Raw genomic sequence first — 24,822 nt, forward strand, 5'->3', positions numbered from 1 at the left:
ATATGACCATCATACTTCATTTCCAAACCCTTTGTTCTCTGACTATCCTTACCAGGGGGAAATGCAAAAATAACATTTCTATTGTAATACTTGAAAGTTCAATAGCCTATTCTATTATGGAGACCTTGTGGTATGCAATGCATAGAGTGTTCCTGTCAGGCAACCTCTTGATAATGTCCAACACACTATTAACAACTAGATGAATTTCCTTTAATCTTATCGTTGTTATGGGAGTGATCTCATCAAAGATTATTGGAGGTGTGGGTCTTTCAAGCATGTCACCAAATACAATGAGCCTATTACCAAACTGAATATCCAAAATGTATCCCTTCTCACCTCCTCTCCCCTAAAAAGGGAAACTCAAACATAACATCTTCTCTTCCTCCACTCATGCATTGGTGAGCCTTCATGTTAGACTCTTTGACCATAAAATAAGAACTTATCTCACGAAAGCCAGTAATACGCACACCACTCTGAGTTATTTTTCTCATAATGCGTAGCCCATCCTCGCCTTGCATAGTTGCAACTATGGAATCCTCCATTTCAATGGATTTTTTTGTGTACTAGGAGACTTAGGAGAACTCTTTCTAAGAACCTACCAACAATCAAAGGAAGGCTAATGTCTTGTATGTATACAAGTATAGAACACCCCCCTTACAAGCGCACAACTATAGAGTAATTAGCATAAATAAGACACACACATAATTAAATTCCATCCACCTCAATAATATCACTTCATTACTCACAAATGAGACTTAATATAGTTCAATATATTAAATTTCATGATATTTGACACATTCTCGTGAAAAGGAGGCAATATGATATCTCCCTTAGAGAAGTTTGAAGGAGGTGGATTCTTTTATGAATTTCACCTTGAGGCACTCCTTGCATAAAGTTCAAGGCACACAGCTCGAGGCATGCATAATTTGTTAGCAAGGTTAGTGTGTCACTTGCCTTAGTCTTTTCATATCCCAATCTCTACACTCTCCTCCATGCTCCTATGCTCTTGGTGGACTTCAACTCCTATGCTCTTGGTGGATTTAAACTCCTATCTAGGTATGTGCTCTCTCCCCCTCTCTATCTGTCTATCTCTCTCCCTCCCTCTATCTCTCCACCCATCTCTCTAGATATGGGGGTATTTTGATGACCTTTAGAGAGTGCCTTGAGCATATGCAAGCCGAGCCCCTTACAATGGTATTTTGCTCGTGGCCCCCCCCCAACAGTGCACTAAAAACTAGCTTAGGTATTTCCACAAAGGACCATTTAGTATATTGATCTCGGGGGGTTCACCTAAAAATATATAAGTATACCACGTGAGTTCAAATGAAGTGGTTTTTTAATTCAAAATTTTAAGGAAATACATTCATAGAAGAAGTTTTTTAAATTGATTTTGAAAAAAACCTGTAAGTCCTTTAAAAAAAAGGGGTCATTTTATTCATAAAAAATTCAGAGGTAAGGGGTTTTCGAAATACCCCTTGAACGCACATGATACATAGGGTTTTTTAGTGGTGCACTCCCCGAGATATTGATCACTAAGCAAAGAATGGGCATTACACTCTTCACTTAGATCTCTAGTTAGTTCTTAAGTGTGAGTAGTATACCCTATTTATATAGGCTCAGGAGAAGGAGGCGCCTAGGGCCCATGAATCTCTCCACCTCCCTTATATTTCTTACCAGGCTCACCTAAAAGGTGATGCCTCAATCATAGGAAAGTATCTACAAGACATACAGTCAGTTACTCTATTAAATGAGCCTTATAACATTAGAACAAGACACTCTAAGGTATCTCTAAGGATATACACTAAGCCTAGAATCCATTCTTAGTGTATATCCTTAGCGATACCTTCAATCACTAGACTCCTTGAGGAAAGCTACAAGTTCAGCCTCTGTGGCCTTGTTTAGGTCCTTTGCTATGTAGATAGGATGGGGATCTTCTCCTAGTTCAGCCAAGTCTACATTCTTGAACTCTCCAGGCCCATCATATACTCCTCCACTTTCACTTGTGGGGTTATGTTTGGCAGTATCAAACACTAACTTGCATTCCCCTATGGTGTATGACTTGTAATTCTTAGGTGCTAGGTCCAAATCAGGCTCATTTTCCTTTCCTTTGTGAGCTGCCTTAGCATCTTGTTCCTTTTGTGTGAGTTCACGATTTTGTTTCCTTCTAGCAGAGACACTTGGTTTTGGTTTATCAGAGACTTCCACCTGAGCTATATCAATTGGGGGTGGTCTACAATACTGGACCTTTTGTAAATCTTCTCTCCAATTGTCTATAAACTTTTGATGTAGGTAAACTGCAATTGGGGGTGGTCTACAATATTTAACCTTTTATAACTCTTCTCCCCTATTGTCTATAAACTTTTGATGTAAGTAAACTGCACCCATGTACTTGAGCCATTGGGTGGTAGTGGTTCTTTCTTGCAAACTTTTATGATAATTCACGTCTCTTCCATCTTCACATATGCTCCTTGGCGTCTTGATGAACTTCATCCCTTTCTCTAAATTGGGAATCCATATCAGATTTAGAGCTACTCCCTCAAGTTTCTTTGGATGCCGTGAGATCTTATTTTCTTATGGTGATTGAGGAGTTGGTGATGCTTTTAGTCTTCATTTCAGACCCCTCACCACTATTGGTTCTTGAGCTTTAGTCATCCCATGTGGACTCAAGTTCATTATAACCTATTCCCTCAATATGGGTAGGTAGAGCATAAATCATTTGTAGGGGCACAACCTTAGGGAGCTCCTTACCATTAGTTGTAACCCATGTAGATCATCTAGCTCCCCAGCTAGATGATCTATTAGTTGTAACCCATGTAGTTCATCTAGCTCCCCAGCTACTATCAATTGTAGCCATCATATGTATCCAGCTAAGACTATTTTCAGGTTTGATATCTTGTTTGTCCACATCCTTGTGAGATGAATCCTTCCCTACCTCAGTGTCTTCTCTACAAGTTATATAGCAATATTGCAATGGGGCTGAATGAGTGGTGGTGTCTAAATGGTTTTCAAAAAGTCCTCCACTACCCATAGCATGTACGCAACCAATCACAATATTAAGCCTAATGATGGAGTCATCAAATTGGAGGTAGACATGGTTCTTGGACCAGCCATGTACCATCTTTTCTTCTATCATGAATGGGCATCCTAAGATCATTTTATATGATTTTGCTATTTGGAAAAGTCCATGACAATGAAGGTTTGTTTAACCCGATGTTTGAGGGACCTTGATCTTTAAATCTCGTAGAATTCCAATAGGTTTAGCCGACAATCCCATTAGCCATGTTGACAATGATGTCCGAGACTTCAAGACATGCCTTGGCCATCTTCTCCCAGCATTTATTAGTGATTATGCTCACTCCCGCACCACTATCTAGGACTCCCATTATTATGATGCCCTTGGGCATAATCGGTAGTAGTGTAGTAGACTCGTCACCTTCAAACTATTGTCCGAGTTTGTTGTGTGGAATTTGAACCATAGATTTGTTTTTTTTCCTTCCACTGGGACTATCGATTTGAGTATAACTCGAGGTGTCTCCATTGTATATTGGGGATGTGCCTTATACATGTCAGCAAATGGTGGTAATCCGACAGTGAGTTCCCCATTAAGGAGAGCTCTCTCATTGCTTCAAACAATTCAATATCTCAACTCAATCGAGATGTTATAGTTGTACTAGTTTGTGAGGCCATAAATTCTAACAATTTGGAGATATTTAGAGGTGCGTTCATGACCTCATTTCCATAAGTAGGTGTTTTGGTGAGACTTGAAAATCCATTTTCGAGACATTGAGCTCAAGGTTCTGTATGGTAGTTGTCCCTTGAACCAATTAGGGATCAAACTATGAGAGGTGGAGGCCTTAGTCTCTTCCATGATGAGACTCGATGCATCTAGGGGTTTACAAATCTCAATAGTAGGCATTAAGGTACTACGGTGTAGAGTATCTAATATTCTCACTTGCTTGGGTTTTGATTTAAGCTCTTCTTGGGTTTTTGTAACTAAATCACTAAATTTTTAGAGATTCTCAATTTCCTTATGAGGGTAAGGATAAGAGACAAGTTTTGTCATGTGAGTGTGTTCTAGTTTTAGGAATCGCATGTTTTTGTGGGGTCTCCTTCCATGGGGTCTCCTTTCGTGTGATCGAGTTTCCAGGAATCGCTCCTTCCATGTGCTCTTGGTTTTGGAAAGTATTTCCCCATCCTGTTCAAAATCCGCCCTTGTGTCCAAGGAGTCTGAGTCCTCATCTAGGTCCCTAATGAAGATTGGATCTTGAGATTTGTCTTTTTGGTTTCCTTTATTTTCCCATTCTTAATTGACTTTCTACTCCTGACTTGCTTCTTCTTCTTGGATTTCGCTACCGAGGCCACATATTGTTGCTCGAGAGAACATGTTGGTTTTGGGCTTGTAGTTGGGTGATAGCATTCAACGGTGTGTGATATAGATTTTTAAGGATACTCCTTTGAGTTTGAATACTTACCCCAATCATGTTTAGGGATGTGATGATGGGTCTTGTTTGTGGGCTTGGCACCACAATCTTGTTGGGGGACTTCTAATGCTCTATGCCACAATGGTTACAAGTGGTTGGTTGCAATCGATCGGTGTGTTATTTCTTCAACATTGGGCTGAGATGTTTCCATAGTCATTATAGCTTGTGGTTGTGATGTAGCCGGTAAAGCCAACTGTTGAGACCATAACTTCCAGAAAAAGTAAAATTATCAATATAGAGTGCCCTAGAGATTTGGCATTGTTGGTAGATTGAAAACCATTGAAGGCCTCTTCTTGGGTATATATGTACGTTTTCGAGAACCCTATTGGCCTTCATTCCCTCCTGGAGTTCTTTCATTAAATCTATGACATTCATCTTCACTAAAGTGTCGCCTTTAGCCAGGGGTTTAATTGTAGAAGTGCTCTTTCCCATGACTTCGGAGGTAATAGATTTAGAATTTGATACTTTAGCTCCTTTGACCATGATTATCCTATGGTTGGATGGTATTTGTTGTCTTCATTCCATGTAGTTATCTCTCTAATGACTAAGCCATTATAGATCGCTTCATCATTAAGCTCGTTTTATGAATCTATCCAAAACAATTGATTATTCGAATAGTGTTCATGTGGAAGGCAATGAGAGTTCAAATTCTTGAGATGACTAATAAAATCTCTAACGGACTCCTCTTCCTCTCTCTCAGCTTTGTGTATCTGGGAAGCTACACCCCATAATACTTCTTCAAGCACAAATTGCTTCAAGAAAAATCTCCTAAGAGCAATGAAGTTCAAATGTTCCTCGACCCTAAGAGTTCTATACCAATCCCCAACCTGACCATCTAGTGTTAGACTAAAGGCATTGGTCATTGAAACCTCATTTCATTCTCCTAGGGCCTCACACACTTGATCAAATACTTTCACATGTCTCCTAGGATCACCATCTCCAGTGAACTTATGAGTTAGCTTGGCTATCTAGGCAGCCTTCCCATAAATCTATTGACCACCTCTCATAAGATGTGATGATTTCCACTACTGCTCTTCCAGGGCCTGTGCAAAAGCAACTAGGTGTGTAGGTACAGCTGGATCTTACATAACTTGAGCAAGATAGGAGCAGGTGGACGTGCAACACATGGCACTACATGAGGATGAATTAGTCTAAACCCTGGTGGGGGTAGATGTGCGACATAAAGCATGTGCCCTACTAGTGCCGCACAATAGGTGATCTAGTCGTGTGGGCATTAGGTGCAGCCGGTCTCAAAATAATAGGAGTTGGTAGTACACTCATTGTAGGGAGGGGATGTTTCATGGGTGCACTAGAATAAGATGTGACCCCTCTAGAAATGGTCATATCAAGATGCCAACAAGCGCAGGGGCCTCCATGTGTGAAGTGGTGTTGGCTACCATGGTAACTGTGGGCATGTGGCTCAGAGGAAATTCTCCATCAATCCTAGGTGCCATAGTTGATGTGATGCCATCCAATGGAGGAGGAAGTGTACTAGTATTATCTTGGGCGGCGAGGGAAGCTCTAGGATCTAAGAAAGTAAAGCTCATGCTAGTTTTCCCTTGAGTCCCTATAGCATGTCCTTGTGGGTTAGAGGATGTGGGTTGTTTCATGGTATAACTGGGTGATACTATAAAAGTAAGATTTTCTCAGCTCACAAGAGAGGTTGATTTCGCTCATTGTGGGAATTCTTGCTTTGGGCATCCCAACTTGCACCATGGGTCTTTGGATCCTTTCATGTTTTCATGACCCTATATATACAATCACCAGATATATTAGGTCTTTGTATCCTTTCATGTTCAATAACCCTATATATACCATTAAAGATACCTTGCAATTTTTCCTCCTCTGTCACTACAAGGGATCGGGCTCATACTCGCGCTCTTAGCCGCTAAAAATGACTTGTGAAAAAAAGTAGCGGGCCCGTGTATCAGCGCGTGTATCATCGCGGCCAGAGACATGCGTGTAAAACCGCGTGTATAGTACCACTCAGACGCGCGTATACACGGGTGTGTAGCCGCGTTCTTTTCACAGACGCGTTGATACACGCGGCTATACACGCTTTTTCTTATATTAGACGCGCTTATACACGGGTGTATAGCCGCATCCTGTTCAGTTCCAATGTCCCAGACGCGTTTATACCTACGTCTATACACGCGTTTCTTTAATTTAGATGCGCTTATACACGCGTAATTGTCAGTTTATACGCATTAATACACGCGTATTTTCCAGGGTATCCGCGTAGATACACGCGAATTTTAGCAGTTCTGACGCGTTTATACATGCGAACAGAGAGCAAAAAAAAAAATCCAGAGAGTGCTATTTGGTGCCTGAATACTGTTCCAGCATTCCAGCACCCAATAGCACTCTCTGGTTTTTTTTTTTTGTGCATTAGACCATCCCATTAGACCATCCACGAAGAACATATGCACGAGGGAGATTAAGACAAGAACGACATGAATGCATACATTGTCATTACACGATTCAAGACAGACATGAATGTAATACTATCGATCAATCAATTCAATATTACTATCAAAATTTCATACATGTATACAAGGGAGTCCATATCTCGAAGTAGCCCATGGCTTGAGTTTACAAAAAAATATATACAATCACATCCTCAATATGGAATGTGATACTATAAGTCTGAGTACTACTCAGACCCAGATGATGACTCGGTGATCCCTCCATGCTCAGATGAGCTCACATCGGTCGGAATGTCCGAGGAGTAGTGCTCACGTCCACCCTCTACAGCGGCGGCCGGTGGATCATCAGCAGCTTGTGCCTGTTCAAGTAATATATAGTATATAAGTATATATATATGCAATTCAATAAACCAAAACCATTCGTTACAAATTTTCAAGTACCTGTCGACCGTATGGTCTCATGGCCATCTCAAACTGCGCGTCCGTAATACGTCCCTCGGCTCTGAAGATGGCCCACGTGTCACGTCTGCTATGCCGGCGAGCATACGCAGTATCGTGGGTTGTGGGCTTCCTCCCCGTAACCCGTCGTCGCTGTAACATAATCAACACAATTTGTAAGATTAAAACAATCATAGAATCAATGAATTAAGTAAACAATCAAATAAAGTGGCAGGATACTTACGAACTCTGCCTCCCATGACTCGACGCCGCCAGATCCGAAATGCGAAGATCCAATGGTCTCCATCTGGATCCGTCGTGCCTCCACATGCTGCCTGCTCTTCACGCCACCCTCTGCTCGTTTCTTTGCCTCCTTCCACTCGCGTTTGTGCGCAGTGGCAGGTTTCTCGGCAGGATAGCCACCCGCAGCTACATTTAGCCGGTCATCGTACGCGAGTTTTTTAAGGTGAGATCTTTTATTACTTAAGATCTCCCTTATTCGCGTCCTTCCCCATACATCCGAGAATGTAGCATGTGGGGGATTGGGGTACCGACTATGTACAGCCTCTATCACCTCCCCAACTAATCGGCTATTTTGATCTTTAAATTTAATAAAACAATTTCTATATGAGTTAGATACTACCCCACGCATGTACTCCATTACCTCCCTCCCCCTCGCATCCATCACTATCCCGCCCCTATCCGTCACATCATAGCAGACTACTCTCTCTATCTCTCTCATCTCCTCCTCTTCCGAACTGTCTCCTCTAACTCTTCTCTCTCTATCTCCTCTCTCACCGCGTGCCCTACTACCTCCCCCACTTCCCCCACCTCCCCCACCAAAGCACCCGCCGCATCCTCCACTCCCACTCTTCCTACTGCTGCGGGTGGAGTCACGACTGGGGGATTGTCTACGTGACGGTGGCTGTGAGCCCTGACGTGACGGTGGCTCTGAGGGAGCACGTGATGGTGGCTGTGAGGGTGTACGTGAGTGTGTTTGGGACGAGGTATGTCTCCTCGGTGGACGTGGAAGAGGAGAAGCTGCATGCCGTCTCGTCGGACTCGGAGGAATAGACGGCACTGGAGTGCCCTGGATACTCGCGGTAGGGGTATAGACACCAGGCAGGGAAGGAGGGGGATGGGCATACATATACTCTGTAAGCTCAACCGGACCAGGTTGGCGCCCAAAGTGATTCAGCATCTCCATCAGCCAATTGCTGTACGCAAATGGATCGGATGAAGAACCTGGAATATCCATAAAGAACCTGCAACAAACATCTTCATGTACATCATGGGCTGTCTCTTGACTCACACAAATATCATCATTCAAGTCAGTTGCCTGCAAATCATGAAATCTGAAACGCCGCAGTTTTCTGTCTGCAGAAACGCGTGTATACACCCGTCAAAAAACGCGTGTATACACCCGTCCAAAAACGCGTGTATATCCGCGTGAACATACTCTGCAGACAGGTTACACGCGCTTCTACACGCGTTCGTACACGCGACCTGCGAAAAAATTTTCTCGAAAAGACCGACCCCCCGACAAAGACAGAATGTCCTTATAAAAGGACCAGCCATTGTCGCCCCTGTCAGGATGCAGTAACCCAATCGTGTGCAAAAGGACAAACCCAAAGAGCAAAGAGCAAAGTAAACAAATCTGACAAAAGAGACAAGGCACAGGACAAAGTGACTCACCTCTGAAAAAGTGAGTCTTCTCTGCTCCTTCTCTGCTCCCTCCTTCTCCCGTGTGTGTGCTCCTTTCTCTGCTCCCTCCTTGCTGTTGGAAGAGGCGAAAACAGGCGAAAACGCATGCACAGTCGATTTCTTAGTTCAAAATCTATATTTGGAGAAGGCGGGCTATTTTTAGTTTAAACATACCGCCGCGTTTATATTCGCATTTATAAATGCGTGTATATTCGCGTGTATGTTATTTTAGCTGCGTTTATACACGCGTTTTGCAGAAATTAGCCGCGTGAATACACGCGATTTTTAGGAAGTAGCCGCGTTAATACACGCAATTTTTAGGAAATAGCCGCGTCAATACACGCGATTTTTGTGCTTTCATTAAAAACATATAATGATTTTGTGTTTTCTGATTTGTACACAGGATGTCATCAACCTCTTCAAGCAGTTCTGGAGAAGATGAGACAATGCGTCATCGTAATCGCAATGTGTGGTTGGGACAACGGATCAAATGTATGTGTAATCGATGTCAAGGATGCATTGTACGAGCACGTCGAATTACCTTGAATCACATCTCCATGTATGGAGAATGGAATCAAACAGGTTTAGAGGTGAGTAGATGTAAATTGATGGTATTCAAATGACTCATGGTATCCAAATTAAATTAATAGAGTTGTAACATATAATTTGATAAATTGAAGCAGGATGCAGTACCACACCCTAACATGGTACCCTACGCGCGACGAGAGCACGTAAAGCGTCGACGAGATGATGCTGGAGCTTCGGGATCTATTGTCAGAGATGAGTGGGAAAGGGACGACAATAGCCCTGCACCCCACGAAGTTGTGGAAGAGGAGGTGCTTGATGATATGGTGCGGAATCTTTTTAAGGATGATCCCAAAGGTATGGACGACGATGATATGGAACAAGAGCATCTTTATAAGGCTTCATCGACACCGGTGTTTGAAGGGTGCACATTCTCAATTTTACGTGCTTCACTTGAACTACTTAATATACAAACAGTTTATGGATGGAGCAATGCAAGTCTTGACGCATTGTTGAAGTAAGCATTCTAACTTACAAATTTGAATTAGTGGTTTAAGGTTTAGGATTTAAGACTAATTATAATTGATGATATTGGATGCATGCTATTATCAAACATGCTTCCAAAGGAAAATAGACTACCCACCTCAAGAGACATAGCGAGGCGCTATGTGACATCTCTTGGAGGACTGGATTATGATAAAATACATGCATGCGTCAATGATTGCATTCTCTTTCGTGGGACGCATAAGGAGGCTCTACATTGTCCCACTTGTGGTGAAGCAAGGTACAGAACAGATATGAAGAGTTTTGATGTACCTCGTAAAGTCTTGCGACACTTTCCTATAATTCCTCGCATCAAACACATGTTCAAGTGCAAATCCATAGCAGAGCTCATGTCATGGCATTCCTCACATCGATCGGATGATGGCATGTGGAGAATTCCCGCAGACACTCCTGCTTGGAAGCATATTGAAGATGAGTGGCCCAGCTTTAAAACAGAGCCCAGAAACTTGAGACTTGGCCTGGGTATGGATGGAGTGAATCCATTTGGTTTCAAAAGCACCGCATACAGCGTGTGGCCAGTTGTGTTGGTGAATTACAACCTTCCACCATCAATGGCGATCAAGAAGGGACATCTTATGTTATCCCTTCTAATTCCAGGGAAACATAAAGTCAAGCATATGGATGTTTATCTTGAACCACTGATTGATGAGTTGGAGGAACTATGGAGAGGTGTTGCGGTGGTGGACATTAGTAGGCCTCCCTCCTCTCGACACTTCGACTTAAAAGCAGTGTTGATGTGGACAATGCATGACTTTCCAGGATACAGCGATTGTTCTGGTAAGAATTCTAATTACCTCCCTACTCTATTACTATTGGCTATATATATTAATTAGACGGTTTGACTTTATTATTCTAACTTTTATTTATATTTTAACAGGTTTGAAAACATCGGGTAAACATGCATGTCCTGTTTGTGGCCCTTCGTTAGTACATGAGTATGCTGATGGTTTGTGTAAGACTATATTCGATAATCATCATCGATTTCTCCCCTCTGATCATCCTAAATATGTTGCTAGTAAGAGTAACATTCCTCCACAAACACTTCGTGCAAAAGATTGGAAGCGTATTTGGGAGTCTACAACTATTCTTCCTCCAGATGGCATGAACAGGTATAGTGATGTTTTTTCAATCTTGTTTTGTGTAGTCTCTAATTGGATTAAAGGTCACATAGAGCAATCCCTTGTGCAGGTACTCCATTTTTTTCTGGCTGCCATATTGGACCCATCTTAAGATCAACCATCTTCTTGATCCCATGCACATCTTCAAGAATGTGGGATCTGGTATTTGGGAACATATTACTGGTAAACGAGACAATGTTAGCGTACGTGAGGACTTGCGGGTCGCAGGACGTATGCGTCAAGCTTGGCAACGAGAGGTGGGTGGGCACGTTCGTCTTCCGCCTGCACCATGGATTATATCAAAGAAAGAGGAGAAGCAGGTAAAGCAGGCCATCACCACTTTGCGTACTCCCACTAGATGCATGAGATCATTGAAGGGAGCCTTTACAACCACTAAGAAAAGAGGCGTTGAGCAACTATATGGGTTGAAGTCCCACGATTGGCACAAGATGCTTCAAGTAAGTGTTTTCCAAGTCTTGTACGTACGTTGAAATTAAATTTTGTAATGCCATAAACCATAAATGTGCTCTTATGTGCGCAGTTCATACTACCTACTAGCATCGACCATTGTGCGAATAAGAGTTTGAAAAAATGTATTTATAAGATGGGCGAGCTTGTGAGGTATGTAAAACCCATGCTCAGATCACCCTTCATTATACCTTGCAAAATGAACGTGCATGAGGTATAACGTACTATTTATTTATTTTTCAGATATGTTAGTTCCAAAGCAATTGATCCAGCCACGTTGGATGATGCGCGTGTTATGGCAGTGGAGGTGGTTTGTTTGGTAGAGGAGACTTTTCCGCGAACCATTCTCACAAGTCAACTACATCTCATTGTGCATTTAGTGGACGAAATTGCTTTATGTGGTACTGTGCATGCACGTTGGATGTTCTTCCTAGAGCGCTTCATGAAGACCTTAAAAGACTTTGTGAGGCAAAGTGCAAGGCCTGAAGGAAGCATGGCCGAGGGTTGGTTGATACAAGAGTCTCTTGTATATATTTTAGAATTTCTTGGTCAGGTGGACAGCTCTTTGCCACGACTATGGAGCAATGAAGAGGACTTGAGGACGACCTCTATTGTGCCTCAAGGAAAAGGATAGAGTAAAGTAATTGACAGAACATTGATTGATGATCTCAATTTCACTTGTATCCTTAATAGTGATGTGATGAGCAGATGGGTTACAAGATATGAGGATGCAAAGACAAAAAGGCAAGCAGAAAGAGCTCTCTTTCGGAGGCAACATGGCTCTCGGAAGGCATACCCTAAGCATCTAGCAACACTTCCGAATGATATCCATGTTGATTGGTTGCATGAGGAAATGGAGAGAGCAGAGAGCGACGAGGGGCTGCATATCACGGCGGAAGAATGGGAGTATGCACGAGGATGCATGTCAAAGGTACATAGAACTAATGTTTTGCATTAGTTGTAAGTGATTTGCTTTTAATATTTATTCACATTGCTTACACAAATATTGCTTCTATTTTGGTCCAGTGCACTATGTTCAATGCTATATGGTGTGAAGGCAAGCATTTTCGAACACAAAGAATTAATGAAAAGAGAAATACACAAGATTGCGGTGTCATTAGTAGCTTTGAGGGAGCTAATGGAAAAATGGATGATTATTGTGGCATAATCCAAGACATATTTAGGCTTGACTTTCGTCGCTTCTTTGTGTATGTTTTGGACGTCAAATGGCAAATGAACGTGGTGGAAAAAGGGCCTGATGCAACGATAAAACGCCATGCAAGTGGATATGTAACTATTGACTCTACAAAGTTCTGGCAAACAAAGAAAGATAGGCTCGTATTGCCACAACAATGTGAGCAGGTATGCATTTTTTTACTAATGTGTTTCATGTACATATATATCTAAGCTCGCGTACCCCTTGACTTTTGATATGCTAATTAATTACTGTACTGTGTGTATTTGAGTAGGTTATCTATCTACCAATGGTGCATGACATCAAATGGTGGTACGTCATCCCTATTGCACCACGTTCCAAAGTGATGTATAATACATTCACTGATATGGAGCATATGGAGGATGTAACAAGCCGCAATGAAGATGACGTCGAACATGCCATTGAAGATGTTGTGATCGATGATCAAGAAATAAGAGATGATCATGATAATGAGGATGAGCATGCCATTTCTCATGATCATGAGAATGACCCTACCATTGAGGATGATGGTGATGTTGATGAGGATGATCAGGACATCGATACCATTATCAATGGAGTACAGAATATCGATAGTGGAATAAATTTAATCGTAGCCTTACCAATTGATCAAATGGATATTGATGTTGATCGTTTGGCAAGGATGGATCTTATTGAAGATGAGATCGAACCCTAACCAATCCGTCACTGTATGTTCTAAATTGATGACATTTCTATCATCTCATATGCATGATTTATTTTTGAATATATTTCATTGTTGTAAATGCATGTAGTGGGATTGTGTAATGATGTATACTGTAATGTACTATGAGATGGTTTAAGGAAAATAGTTTTTAATTTTGTAAAGGAATTCAGTTTTTCTTCAGTTTTTCTCTACCATGCGTGTATTAATCCGTGTATAGCAGCGTGTATTTATCCGTGTATAATAGCGAGTATTACCCCGTGAATATTATCGTGTATAGATGCGTGTATTACTGCGTGTATATAAACGCGTTTATACACGCGTTGATAAATGCAAATATACACGCGAACTTAAATGCTAAAATACACGCGCCCGATTCTATTCAAATACAAGTGCGACCATACACGCGTTCGTAATTTATCGCGTGTATGAAACGCGTGTATGGCAGCATTGTCTTGTAGTGTGTTGTGGCCCCATATATGGATTAGACAATCCCTTCCCAACTCGCACCATATGCTTGGACTATGGTAAAATCAACAAGAGTCTCTCTGGATGCGTCATACGCCCAATCATTTGTGTGCAAAGACGTTGATCCATGATTTGCAAGCCTAGCTCTTTTTAAAAGGTAGATGTAATGTTATTGCTTGTATCCTGGCATGGGACTTGTTTTGGGTTGTTTGGACTGCTAATCGTTGTTTTATGGCAACTACAAGGTCTCTTCTTCCTTTTCTCTAGTAGCTTGGATCAATTCCTCTACCATCTATACTTCTTCTAATGTCCTCGCATCAGAAATAAGGACTTATGTAGGGGGTAGTTTGATGGTCATGGATAGGGATATCAACATGAATTATCCCTTGCAAAACGATGAGAGTACACCACGTGTCTCTCTTGAGTTAACCTCAACTCCTTCATTATATGGTCTGTAAGTTGTAAGGTTTGGTTTAGAGGTACTGGTTGAGGCCAGACCTCTGAGGTAGCTAGCTACCTGGCCAAAAAGACTGGTAGCTAGCTTGACTCATGAGACCTGGTTAGGGTTATTACTTCTTAGGGCTGAGGATCCTTCCATTGAGTCAAAATATAATGATGTATCATTGTTCACTAGTACAGGTCCTTATACAATGCTAAACAGGGTCCCGACTGAAGGTCGTGAGCCTAGTGTATGCTGGTACGTACCTAGTTTGATAGATGCACTATCGTCTATATTATCAATCTTTAATACACATCCACATCATAGGTGCATGTAATTATAGGGTGCAACAAGGTCCTATAGATGCCTCGGACAAGTTTGAATTTTTTTAACTTTTTATTTATTTTTTAAAATATGTAAAGATTGGCCAAAGTTTTTCCAAAACACACTATGAGGTGAATCTCTAGCCCCATTCCAGCATGATATATAGGAATAAATAATGTACACATGATGGTGTGTGGTGAATCCATAGTGGCAGAAATGGTGTGACAAGTAAATGGATAAGGCGCGTGTGATAGAGATCAGTTTACTTTATTTCAGACAACCGAGTTTGTTTTCTTAGATGGTGTAGTTAGAAGGGAGCCAGAGAAATGTCAGCAGAGGGTAGCCAATTGGTATAGAGAAATTCTAAAGCAAATATATAAGGCCAATTGATGGTATAAGATCTTGGAGGACATGTTTATGAACTGGGGAATAGGTGGAGGATTCTGGAGGCAGAATCACTCTATTGTGTGTTAGCTGAGAGGTATTGTGATCAGCTGAAAATCAGTTGGATGTCAGATGAGGCTTGTAGGTAATTGAGCAGTTCTTTTGGAGGTGAGAACTGACCTGAGAGGATAGCTAAAGGAGGTAGCTGCTGGGAAAGGTAGGGAGGTTTTGAGGTGTCCCCTTGAGTTAGCTACTAGAGGGCTAGGGACATTAGTTGAGCAGATTGGTGCCCTTTGCGATGGGATTTTGGTGTCCCCTAGTTCTGATCCCACTGTGTCTTCTTCTTTTGTGCCTCCTAGTGGTGTAATAAAGGCCACTACCCAACCACCAACACACATTGTTTTGGTGCCCCCACTGAGGATTAGAAGGCTTTTATTTAGGGATTTGGTAGCAGGTTGGAGTCCATCTGCTAAGAAACTTAGGACCAATGGTTGATTTTGGATATGATGTGTTTAGAGGTGAGAAAGGTGAGGATGCCACTTTGTTTTGGAGGAATATTGAGTTGGTTGCTTTAGGCAATAACATGGATGATGATGCCTATAAGACAAGGATGGTATATTTATTGTTAGAGGATGCAAGAATGGTCTCAATATGAAGCCAAAGTCTGAGAGAGAAAGATGGGATGGTTTCAAGGGAGCCTTAAAGAGGAACTATGGGGGAGATGACAGTCCAGAGGACTTGTGGAGAAGCCTTGACTAAGTTTAGCTAAGGAGATGATGTGAAATTATGAGACTTTATAGATAGGTTTGAAGCTACTTAGAGGAATACCTTGAATGCCTTGGTAGGGAATCAGGTTCCTCTTGACTTTGTAAAGAAGGACAAGTTTGTTGGAGGACTCAATGGAAGGATCAAGGAGAAAGTGGAAGTGAAAGACCCATTGAATTTTATAGAGGCTTTAAAGATTGTTGTGTATCAAGAGAGGAAGATAAAATGGAGAGGTGGTTTGAGTATGCCACCCACTAGGCCTGATAGATTTTATATGTTTGATTTGATTGATGTGTGTCCTGATAGGAGCAGTATGAAAGTTGTGTTTGAGGTTGAAAAGGCATTGGAATAACATCTTTATGAAGTGATGGAGAGTGCACGTTGTGTGACCATGGACCCAAAGGAGATATTAGACACTCACAAAGTGATGGAGAACTGCTCAATGGTTGGTGAGACTGTGATTGAAGACTAGGAAGTCCCTAGTGGGCTAGAAGTGTCACACGAGCCTGAGATGATGGAGGATGCCACAATGGAGTTGGAAGGCTTGTTTGGAGATGTGGTAGAGCATGAGGAAGAGGGTCTAGAAGAATTTCATTTATTTGATGTTATAGGTGATGAGGCTAGCGTGGATTGGTAGGCATATGTACCTGAGAGTATGGACAGTGGTGTGGATAAGGGTGCTTTCTTGGATGACGCCTTGGAAGGTGTCTATAATTTGTTTAAAGAGTCTGTGGATGTAGATGATGATGCGCTGGTTGATGCCCAGTTGGATGCTATATAGTAGTGTGTGTCCAGGATGATGAGATTTTGGATTCTCTCAGTGGTTTGTGGAATGAAAAGGATAAGGATGATGACGAGGAAAGAGCAACAGGTTGCAGATGTGGGCTCTTTTCTTGGTGGAGTTAAGGATGGAGTGTGTAGGGAGGGTTTTTATGATATTGAGAATGTATTGAATAGAAGTAAGTATGTTTGAAAGTGTGATGGAGAACTTAGAGTTGATAAGGATGCAGATCCAGGAAGAGGGCTCGATAGTAAGTGCACTTGGATGATGTAGCCAGTTGCCAGGGGCGAAGCACATATATAGTTTGAAGACAGCTTGTATGCCTTTGATCTGGGCGGATGTATCAGTGTCGCTAGATGGTTTTGGGGCATGTTGTTGTTTCCTTTTGATCTAGGTGGATGATGAAGAACTTGATTAGGATGTTGATGCTATATATAGAGATGTATAGAGTGGTTTGAGGAAGAGAAAAATTTAAAATGGAAAAGATGCAATGAAACACATGAATGTGTTTTACTCAGGGGGTGGCATATATGTGAGGCGAATCCCTAGCCCCATCCCAGCGTGACATATAGGAGTAAATAATGTACACATAATGGTGTGTGGTGAATCCACAATGGCAAAAGCGGCATGATGACAACTAAATGGATAAGGCCTAGGTGCACAAATTTGTTGCATTTTTTTCCACCTCTATGTGTATTTGTCTGAATGTGCTGCCATGTGTTACCTTCACTTGGTCTTTGGTCTTGGGAGCGGGCACATTTTGTAGGTAATGAAGATGAAGGTATGCGAGCTTGGGAGCCACGCTTGGGAGCTGCAAGTGTGCGTGGGATCGCTAGCTTGGCCACTTAGCAATTAAAGGTGTAAACCTTAACCTTGCTAGAGGAAAAAAATGACGAGAGCAGGTATATTCGAAACGCCGCCAGCATGCACTCTTGCAGCAAAACGTCGCCAACCTGCATGCCTGCGCTTGAAGAGAGAGAGAATGCAGCCATTTTCTTTGCCGACCCTTGTGCTGCGAGCAAGAGAAGTGAAGCAAGGCTTGCTAGTCGCGGCTGCAGCCTGTCGCACCAAGATTGTGAAGGAGAAGGAGAGGAAGTCACACACTCCCACGCACGTGCGAAAGGAGAAGGAGAAGGAGAAGGAAGAAGGAGAGGAAGTCACACACTCCCATGCACGTGCAAAAGGAGAGAGAGGTGTGCTCATTCTGGTGTCCAGAAGCGGAAGAGTGAAGGGGAGAAAGAGAATGATTCATCTCGGCTACATTTTCATACACACACACGCACATTCAAAATTCATTGTAGCTATGCAGTAGGGCTATTCCCCAGTAGAAGTGTGATTTATGAGAAGCCTTTGCACCCTAGAAAGATTGCAAGAAGTAGCCAATGTCATGGGGCTTTGTCTCACCACACTCGCGATCATAAAACACCTCAAATCGAGAGATTAATCTACCATATCCTAGGCCACAATTGCATAAACAAGATGTTTCACTCACCTCGTTGATTGCTTGTGCTTGAATTCTCATAGGAGACGATGTTGCCACACTCCAAGCTCCACTCCAATGCCGCCACACTTGCACTCCAATGGACACCCGACCCTCCTCTCTCACTCAATAACACACACTCACTCTCTCACACACATGCAAGCAAGCACACAAGAGCTCAAACAAGCAAGATGCAATAGCATAGAAGAGTAGAGAAGAAGAGAACTCTATTGAACTAGCATAAAAGAATAAATAGTTAGAATACACAATGATTCTTATCTTGTCCCCTAGCCTTCACACCTTGGGTGGCCATACTTAAAAAATAGGTCCATGGTGGCTATCTACGGTCGGCTAGGCTTATGCAAACGCTTAATCTAAGGATACAATCTCCATTATTAATCCCATGACATGCCTTTCATAGACAAGCCATGATTGCACACGTAAAATATACAATAACATTGGAGAGGTGTCCAATGAGGGTTAACAACCCCTATGGCCAAATGGTCATAGGCCCACCTTGCTAGTGATCACAAATACTCCGTGGTTGGAGGAGACTCCTAGACTCCATGGATTACGGAGACCCCTAGGTTTAAAAAGTTAGATCTATGTCCCTAATTCCAAAATACCCCATGGTGGCTTGAAGAAACCCTAAGACTCCATGGTGTGAGGACGTATTGACAAGTTCATAAACTCAAGAGACCCTATGGCTACATGGCCATAGGCCTAACCCACTAGTGATCCCAAAGACTCCATGATTGGAGGAGGAGACTACAAGACTCCATGGCTTGAGGAGATCCTTATTGGCCAAATAGTCATAGGCCTAAGTTCTTAATGAGTCCAAAAGTATCCATGGCTTGAGGGAACCCCAAGGCTTCATGGCGTGAGGACATGGTGACAATGTCATAGACTTAAGTGATCTTATGGCTACACAGTTAGACCTTCGTGACCACAAGGATTTATTGTTAAGGAGCATAAAGAAATATGTTTTAAAATCTAAATGGTCTTGTTTTTATAAATTAGGATACTATATGACTTTTGGGCTTGACTAGATTTTACTCTTAATGTACAATTGTAAACAAGGTTGTGAAGTGGAGATCAAAGAAGTCGGAGCAATAAAAGATGGTAGAGATTCTTGTCAATAATCAGATTTACACATCAAACCCCATGTAGTTAATATGATGGCTAGTTAGCAAATGGAATTAGTTTCCAATGCATTAGTGTGGCAGTACTCGTAGATTTAAAAGAAATTAAGCTACATAGCTTGTCCAATGTAAAGCTGAAAGATGATAGAGTAATTGATTATAATATCAAAGAAGTTAAATCAATAGATGGCAATGGAGTAATGGAGTTGGTAGAGAATAATTTTCTTAGAATGTCCATGATAGTGCTTAATGAACTGATCACAACAGATTATGATATAAATTTCACCCATGTATTGGAGCTACCAGATAATAATATAGATGGTGGTAAGACAATGCACAATATACTTTCTAGTCAACTAATGGAGTCAAACAATAATTTGGTAGTTGCCTCACCATTAGAGTTGAATGACACTCAATTGCCTAGCACATCCACTACAAATTTCACAAAAGTTGGGGCCAGATGATGATGTAGCTAACCAATCTTTGGAGTATTAAAAAAATGCTGACAAATAAGCCAATGGATTTTGAAGACGATGCGATGTCTAGATTGTCTAATGAGTCAAAAGGGAGTTTTGTGGGGGTAAGTTGTTCAAATGAATTAATGGCAAGCATCAAGAATACTCAAGATGATAAGCGGTCCACTAGTTAGGCAAAAATCCAAGAAACATCGAAGCCTCAAGCGTGGCCATGAATATCTTGTTCTTTAACCTGAATGCATGGATTTTTTGAAGACATTATTAGACAATTTTAATGTAGGAATTTGGTCAACTGCAAATGATGATATTGTGGTGGATATCATAAACACTTTAGAGAAGGAGGCAGGTGGAAAACTTCCATTTTTTATGATTTCGGGACAAGGTGCATGCTGAGCCCGTGAAAAAAGGAAACTATGTCACCCAGACAATCCAGGTGTCGAAGCCTTGTTTAAACCATTGGCCATTGCCTCAAAGACATTTGGATGTGATGCAAGAAGAAGTGTCCTTGTCATGCTGCTCCATACAAGGGATGTGTTAACCCTTCATTTAATTGGATCTTTCCACCTTCTTTTAGTATTGATGCATTTGCCTCAAAGGCATTTGGATGTGATGGAAGAAGAACTGTCCTTGTGATGACACTCCATACAAGGGATGTGTTAACCCTGCATCTAATTGTATCTTTCCACCTTCTTTTAGTCTTGATGAGGATAATTATTTTCTCATGGGAGAGTTGCTACCATACTTGGTTCAACTTGGTTATGTTCGTGATGTGCGCATTGTGATAAAATCTTTACTTTATTGACAAAGACCAGTATTAGAAGATCATCGCTGGCACAAGTTGGTTGAGGTGGCTATGGGAGAGTGGGAGGAAGAAAATAAAGTTTGGTCAGGTAAACTCTATAAACAAAAAATCTTCCCCCACATGTAGGAGATCTTAGTATAGCCAAGGGTACTAGTTCTAGCACTTCAAGTGTGTACTCTATTGGAAACTCAAGATCATCATGCAAAGACAATTTTAGAGCGTGAAAAATTAAGTCTATTAAAGAGTGCTCCATACATATAAGAAATGAGTGGATTATAAGCCATAATTCTTACACAAAAGTTAGGATTGAAAGGTCTATTAATTAAGCCTCATTAAGCCAAGAGCTTTCTGAAACAACTACGTAAGCAATATGGTCTGAACTAGTTTGATAATGAGCTTGGGACATATTTGTTCTTTCTTTGAAACTCCAAATGTTGTTCCTTTGTTATGGAGATTACCCATTTGTACTAACAAGATTTATGAACTATAATCTTGTCTCTTTTTTAATTGTATGTTGTCCATTATTTGAGTGGCTCTAATCTTCTCATGTTCTTTCTTTGAGAGAATGGAAGACCCTTATTTTTTGTGATAGAGTGTGTTTGTGTCTTGTTAGATATGGTATCAGTTATCATTTCTTATGTCTCAAAACTTATTATGTCTTGCTTGTTGTTAGTGAGTGTATAGTTGTTTGCATGAATGATAATAGTTATTTAATGACATTTTTTTTTGTTGATTGCTTGTGTGTTCTTTTTCATACTTAGGAGGAGGTTTTTCAAATCTTAAGTGTTTCCACCCATCCAATATATTTTTATTAGAGTGGCATTATTGATTGTGCTATTTTCTACTTGTACCAGAGATCTCTCATTTAATTGGGATTGGATGGTATACTTACAACATCAGTGGTGGAGATTCAACATCCTGATGTGATACTGACATGGTCTCATAGTATGCACGTTTTCAACAAGGATGACAAAGTACACCGTGTGTGAATCAGCTGGGGATGATTCCAGTTGTAGCACAACCGGAGATGTGTAGAGTGGAGGTTACACCTATGAATGCAATGATTGAGAGGATGAAACCCGCTGAAGCCCAGGCTATGTAGATGGTACCACAAGTTAGTCAAGGAGTACCTATGGTTCCTGTAGGTTCTAATGAGGGATTGCGACAAGATATGAAACAGATGGTTGATCTTATGAAGAATTTGAGCTTAAGTTTAATGGGAAGTACAAGTGGTGGACGTGGTAGAGGTAGAGGCAATAATCAAGAAGGGGGAGATGGACAAGCAGGGTATGGATGTGGTCATGGTAGGGGCCGTCGTTTCATCCCTACATGCTGGAATTATGGTGAACTTGGACATCTAAGTAGAGATTGTGATAAGCCTCAGCGAATGGGTGGTGATATTTACCCACTACCTTCACAGTTACCTGATAGGTCAAACGACTATGGTATTGATATCAGGGATCAAGCGGGTCCCAGTGGAATCACAACAGAGGAGAAGGGGAAGGCAAAGGTCGTGAATGTGGTTACTCTGGAGAATGTTCAAGTAAAAGAAGAAGGGGATGTAATGCTCATTGGGAAGCGCACAACAGATGAAAGAGAAGGAAAGGGAGTGGCTGGACCCAGCCGGGCCGTAAGCCGTAAGAAGGGGAAGCAATAGGAAGGAGAAGATGTGAAAGCCAAAAGGAAACGGAAGCCTCGTAGAAGGTTCTAGGTGTCAGACTTCCCACTAGGGGATGGACAAACCAGCTATAACCTGAAATCTGATATGGTGAACAGGAAGGCCAACATCACCTTTGGGCAGTTGGTGGCGATGGTGCCAAAATTGAGAAGGCAATGGAAGGGACTTGTGAATCCAATGGAAAAGGAGTCAGAGAAGAGGTCAGTCAAAGTACTATCTTTAGAAGAGCTTCCAAATATTTGCCCTATTGTGGAGGTGTGGAGTAAAGGTAGGAACCTTGGTCAGGCCTATATAGATGGAGGAGCTCAAATCTATGTGATTACTCAATCATGTGTGGAGCAGTCAGGCTTGAGGGTGTCTGGGGTTTCTGGTTTTCGAATCAGGATGGCTAATCATCAAAAGGTAAAATGTCTTGGTATGGTAAAGGAGCTGGAAATTGAAGCTTTTAATGTCAAAGCTACTGTAGATTTTCATGTGATGCCTGCGGGTCTTGGTGCTTTTCCAATTATTCTTGGGCGACCCTGGTTGCGAGTGGTGGATACAGTACAAGACTGGAGGTATGGGACCATTTCTTTGCATAATAAGCGTGCATAAAAAGCGGGGTAATAAAAAATCTCTTGAGATGCATAATAGGAGATCTTTGGATGATGTGTGGGAGAGGCCACAGGATTCGAGTGAAGAGGAAACTACCACCAGTACTTCTGAATCGGAGATGGATTCATTGACTACTGCTTCTAGCGACGAAGAAGAGGCAGATGTGGCTTTCCTAGTATCAGAGCAACAAGGTAATGAAGATAAAGAAGTGCATGAAGTGGGTACTGAGGGAGAAGATACTTTGGGGTAATAAAAAATCTTTTGAGATGCATAGTAGGAGATCTTTGAATGATGTGTGGGAGAGGCCACAGGATTCGAGTCAAGAGGAAACTACCACCAGTACTTCTGAATCGGAGATGGATTCATTGACTACTGCTTCTAGCACAACGAAGAAGAGGCAGATGTGGCTTTCCTAGTATCAGAGCAACAAGGTAATGAAGATAAAGAAGTGCATGAAGTGGGTACTGAGGGAGAAGATACTTTGGGGTCGTATGAAGTGATCGAGGAATTACTGCAGCCAAAGGTAGAAGTGAAGAAGAAGCAGGAGCTGATTGAAAGAATGCTGAGTCCGGATCTCTCGAGTGGAGAAAAGGTTAGGTATGTTAATATGCTCTCTCATTTTTGAGAATTGTTCATCACCTCTTATAAGGAGATTCGAGGATTTAAAGGGCTAGATTTGAGGATTGAGTTGAAAGAAGGTGTAAAAACAGTTAGGCAGAAGCTTTGCAGGATGGGACGAGAACAAATGCAGGCCCCCTGAGAGAGGAAGTTGATAAGTTGTTGAGTGCAGGTTTCATTACACAAGTGGACACAGCTGAGTGGGTAAGTCCTACAGTGGTGAGTCCAAAGAAGGATGGCAGGTGGCGTATATGTGTGGATTTCAAGCCCTTGAATGCTGCTACAAAAAAGGATCCCCCTACCTTTTTTGGATGAGATCTTGGATATTGTAGCTAGATATGAAAGGTACAGTGTTTGTGATGGGTTTTTAGGTTATTTTCAGTTAAAGATTGCAGAAGAAGATCAGCGCAAGACAACTTTCATTACACCTTGGGGGTGTTTCTGCTACAAAGTCCTTCCTTTTGGATTGATGAATGGGCCAGCCTACTATCAGAAAAGGGTAAATTGGGTATTATCTCCTTTTTTTGGGCAGGTTTGTCAAAGATTTTATTGATGATTTTTGTATATACAGCTCTAGGCAAGAGCATTGTGATAGGCTGGCTACAGTTTTTCAGCGTTATGATGAGTGTGGTGGTCAATTAAATCCAAAAAAGTGTTTTTTGGCTCAATCGAGGGTGAAGCTCATGTGCCATGTTGTTTCAGAGAATGGTATTGATCCAGATCCTGATAAAGTCAAGTCTCTTCTTCTTCTTCCTACACCAAAGAATACAAAGCAATTGACTACTTTTGTGCAAAAGGTGAAGTATATGGCTCGATTTATCTCTCTATCTTCACAGTTGTTATATCCTTTGCAGCAGGCAGCAAAGTATGATCCTTTACATTGGTCGGAGGAGTGTGAGGTTGTTTTCCAAAAAGTGAAAGAGGTGTTGGGTGCTATTCCTACAATGTAGGCACCTAACTGGGAACAGGTATTTTATGTCAACCCTTCAGTAGGTGAAGATGCAATTGGAGCTATGTTGTTACAGAAGGGGAAAGAATCACATTATATGCAACCAGTCTACTGTGCTAGCAGGGTAAAACTTGCTAGAGAAAGGTTGTTATCAAAGGTGGAACTTGTTATGGTTAGTGTGGTGTATGCATGCAGGCAGTTCTGCCACTACTTGTTGCCTCGCCCCTTTGTGTTTTTGACGAGTTACACTTTTTTGCCTCAGTTGATAAATGGCACAAATTTATCTAAGGCTATGATGAAGTG

At 41.7% G+C, this 24,822-nt stretch overlaps 1 protein-coding gene across 1 annotated transcript; it reads right to left on the reverse strand.

Moving 5' to 3' along the window:
• Positions 1-1,845: 1,845 nt before the first annotated feature.
• LOC147622817 (uncharacterized) lies at positions 1,846-7,997 on the reverse strand. Its single transcript, XM_086822615.1, has 3 exons — positions 7,590-7,997; positions 7,349-7,498; positions 1,846-2,205 (listed from the first exon to the last, which is right to left on the reverse strand). The coding sequence occupies exons 1-3, from the start codon at positions 7,995-7,997 to the stop codon at positions 1,846-1,848; spliced, it is 918 nt and encodes a 305-aa protein (XP_086678741.1).
• Between the last annotated feature and the right edge of the window lie 16,825 nt (positions 7,998-24,822).

This window comes from Cibotium barometz, chromosome 28 (genome assembly GCF_041138505.1).
Source record: "Cibotium barometz isolate CiBa-2024 chromosome 28, ASM4113850v1, whole genome shotgun sequence".
In the NCBI taxonomy this organism is placed as follows: Eukaryota; Viridiplantae; Streptophyta; class Polypodiopsida; order Cyatheales; family Cibotiaceae; genus Cibotium; species Cibotium barometz.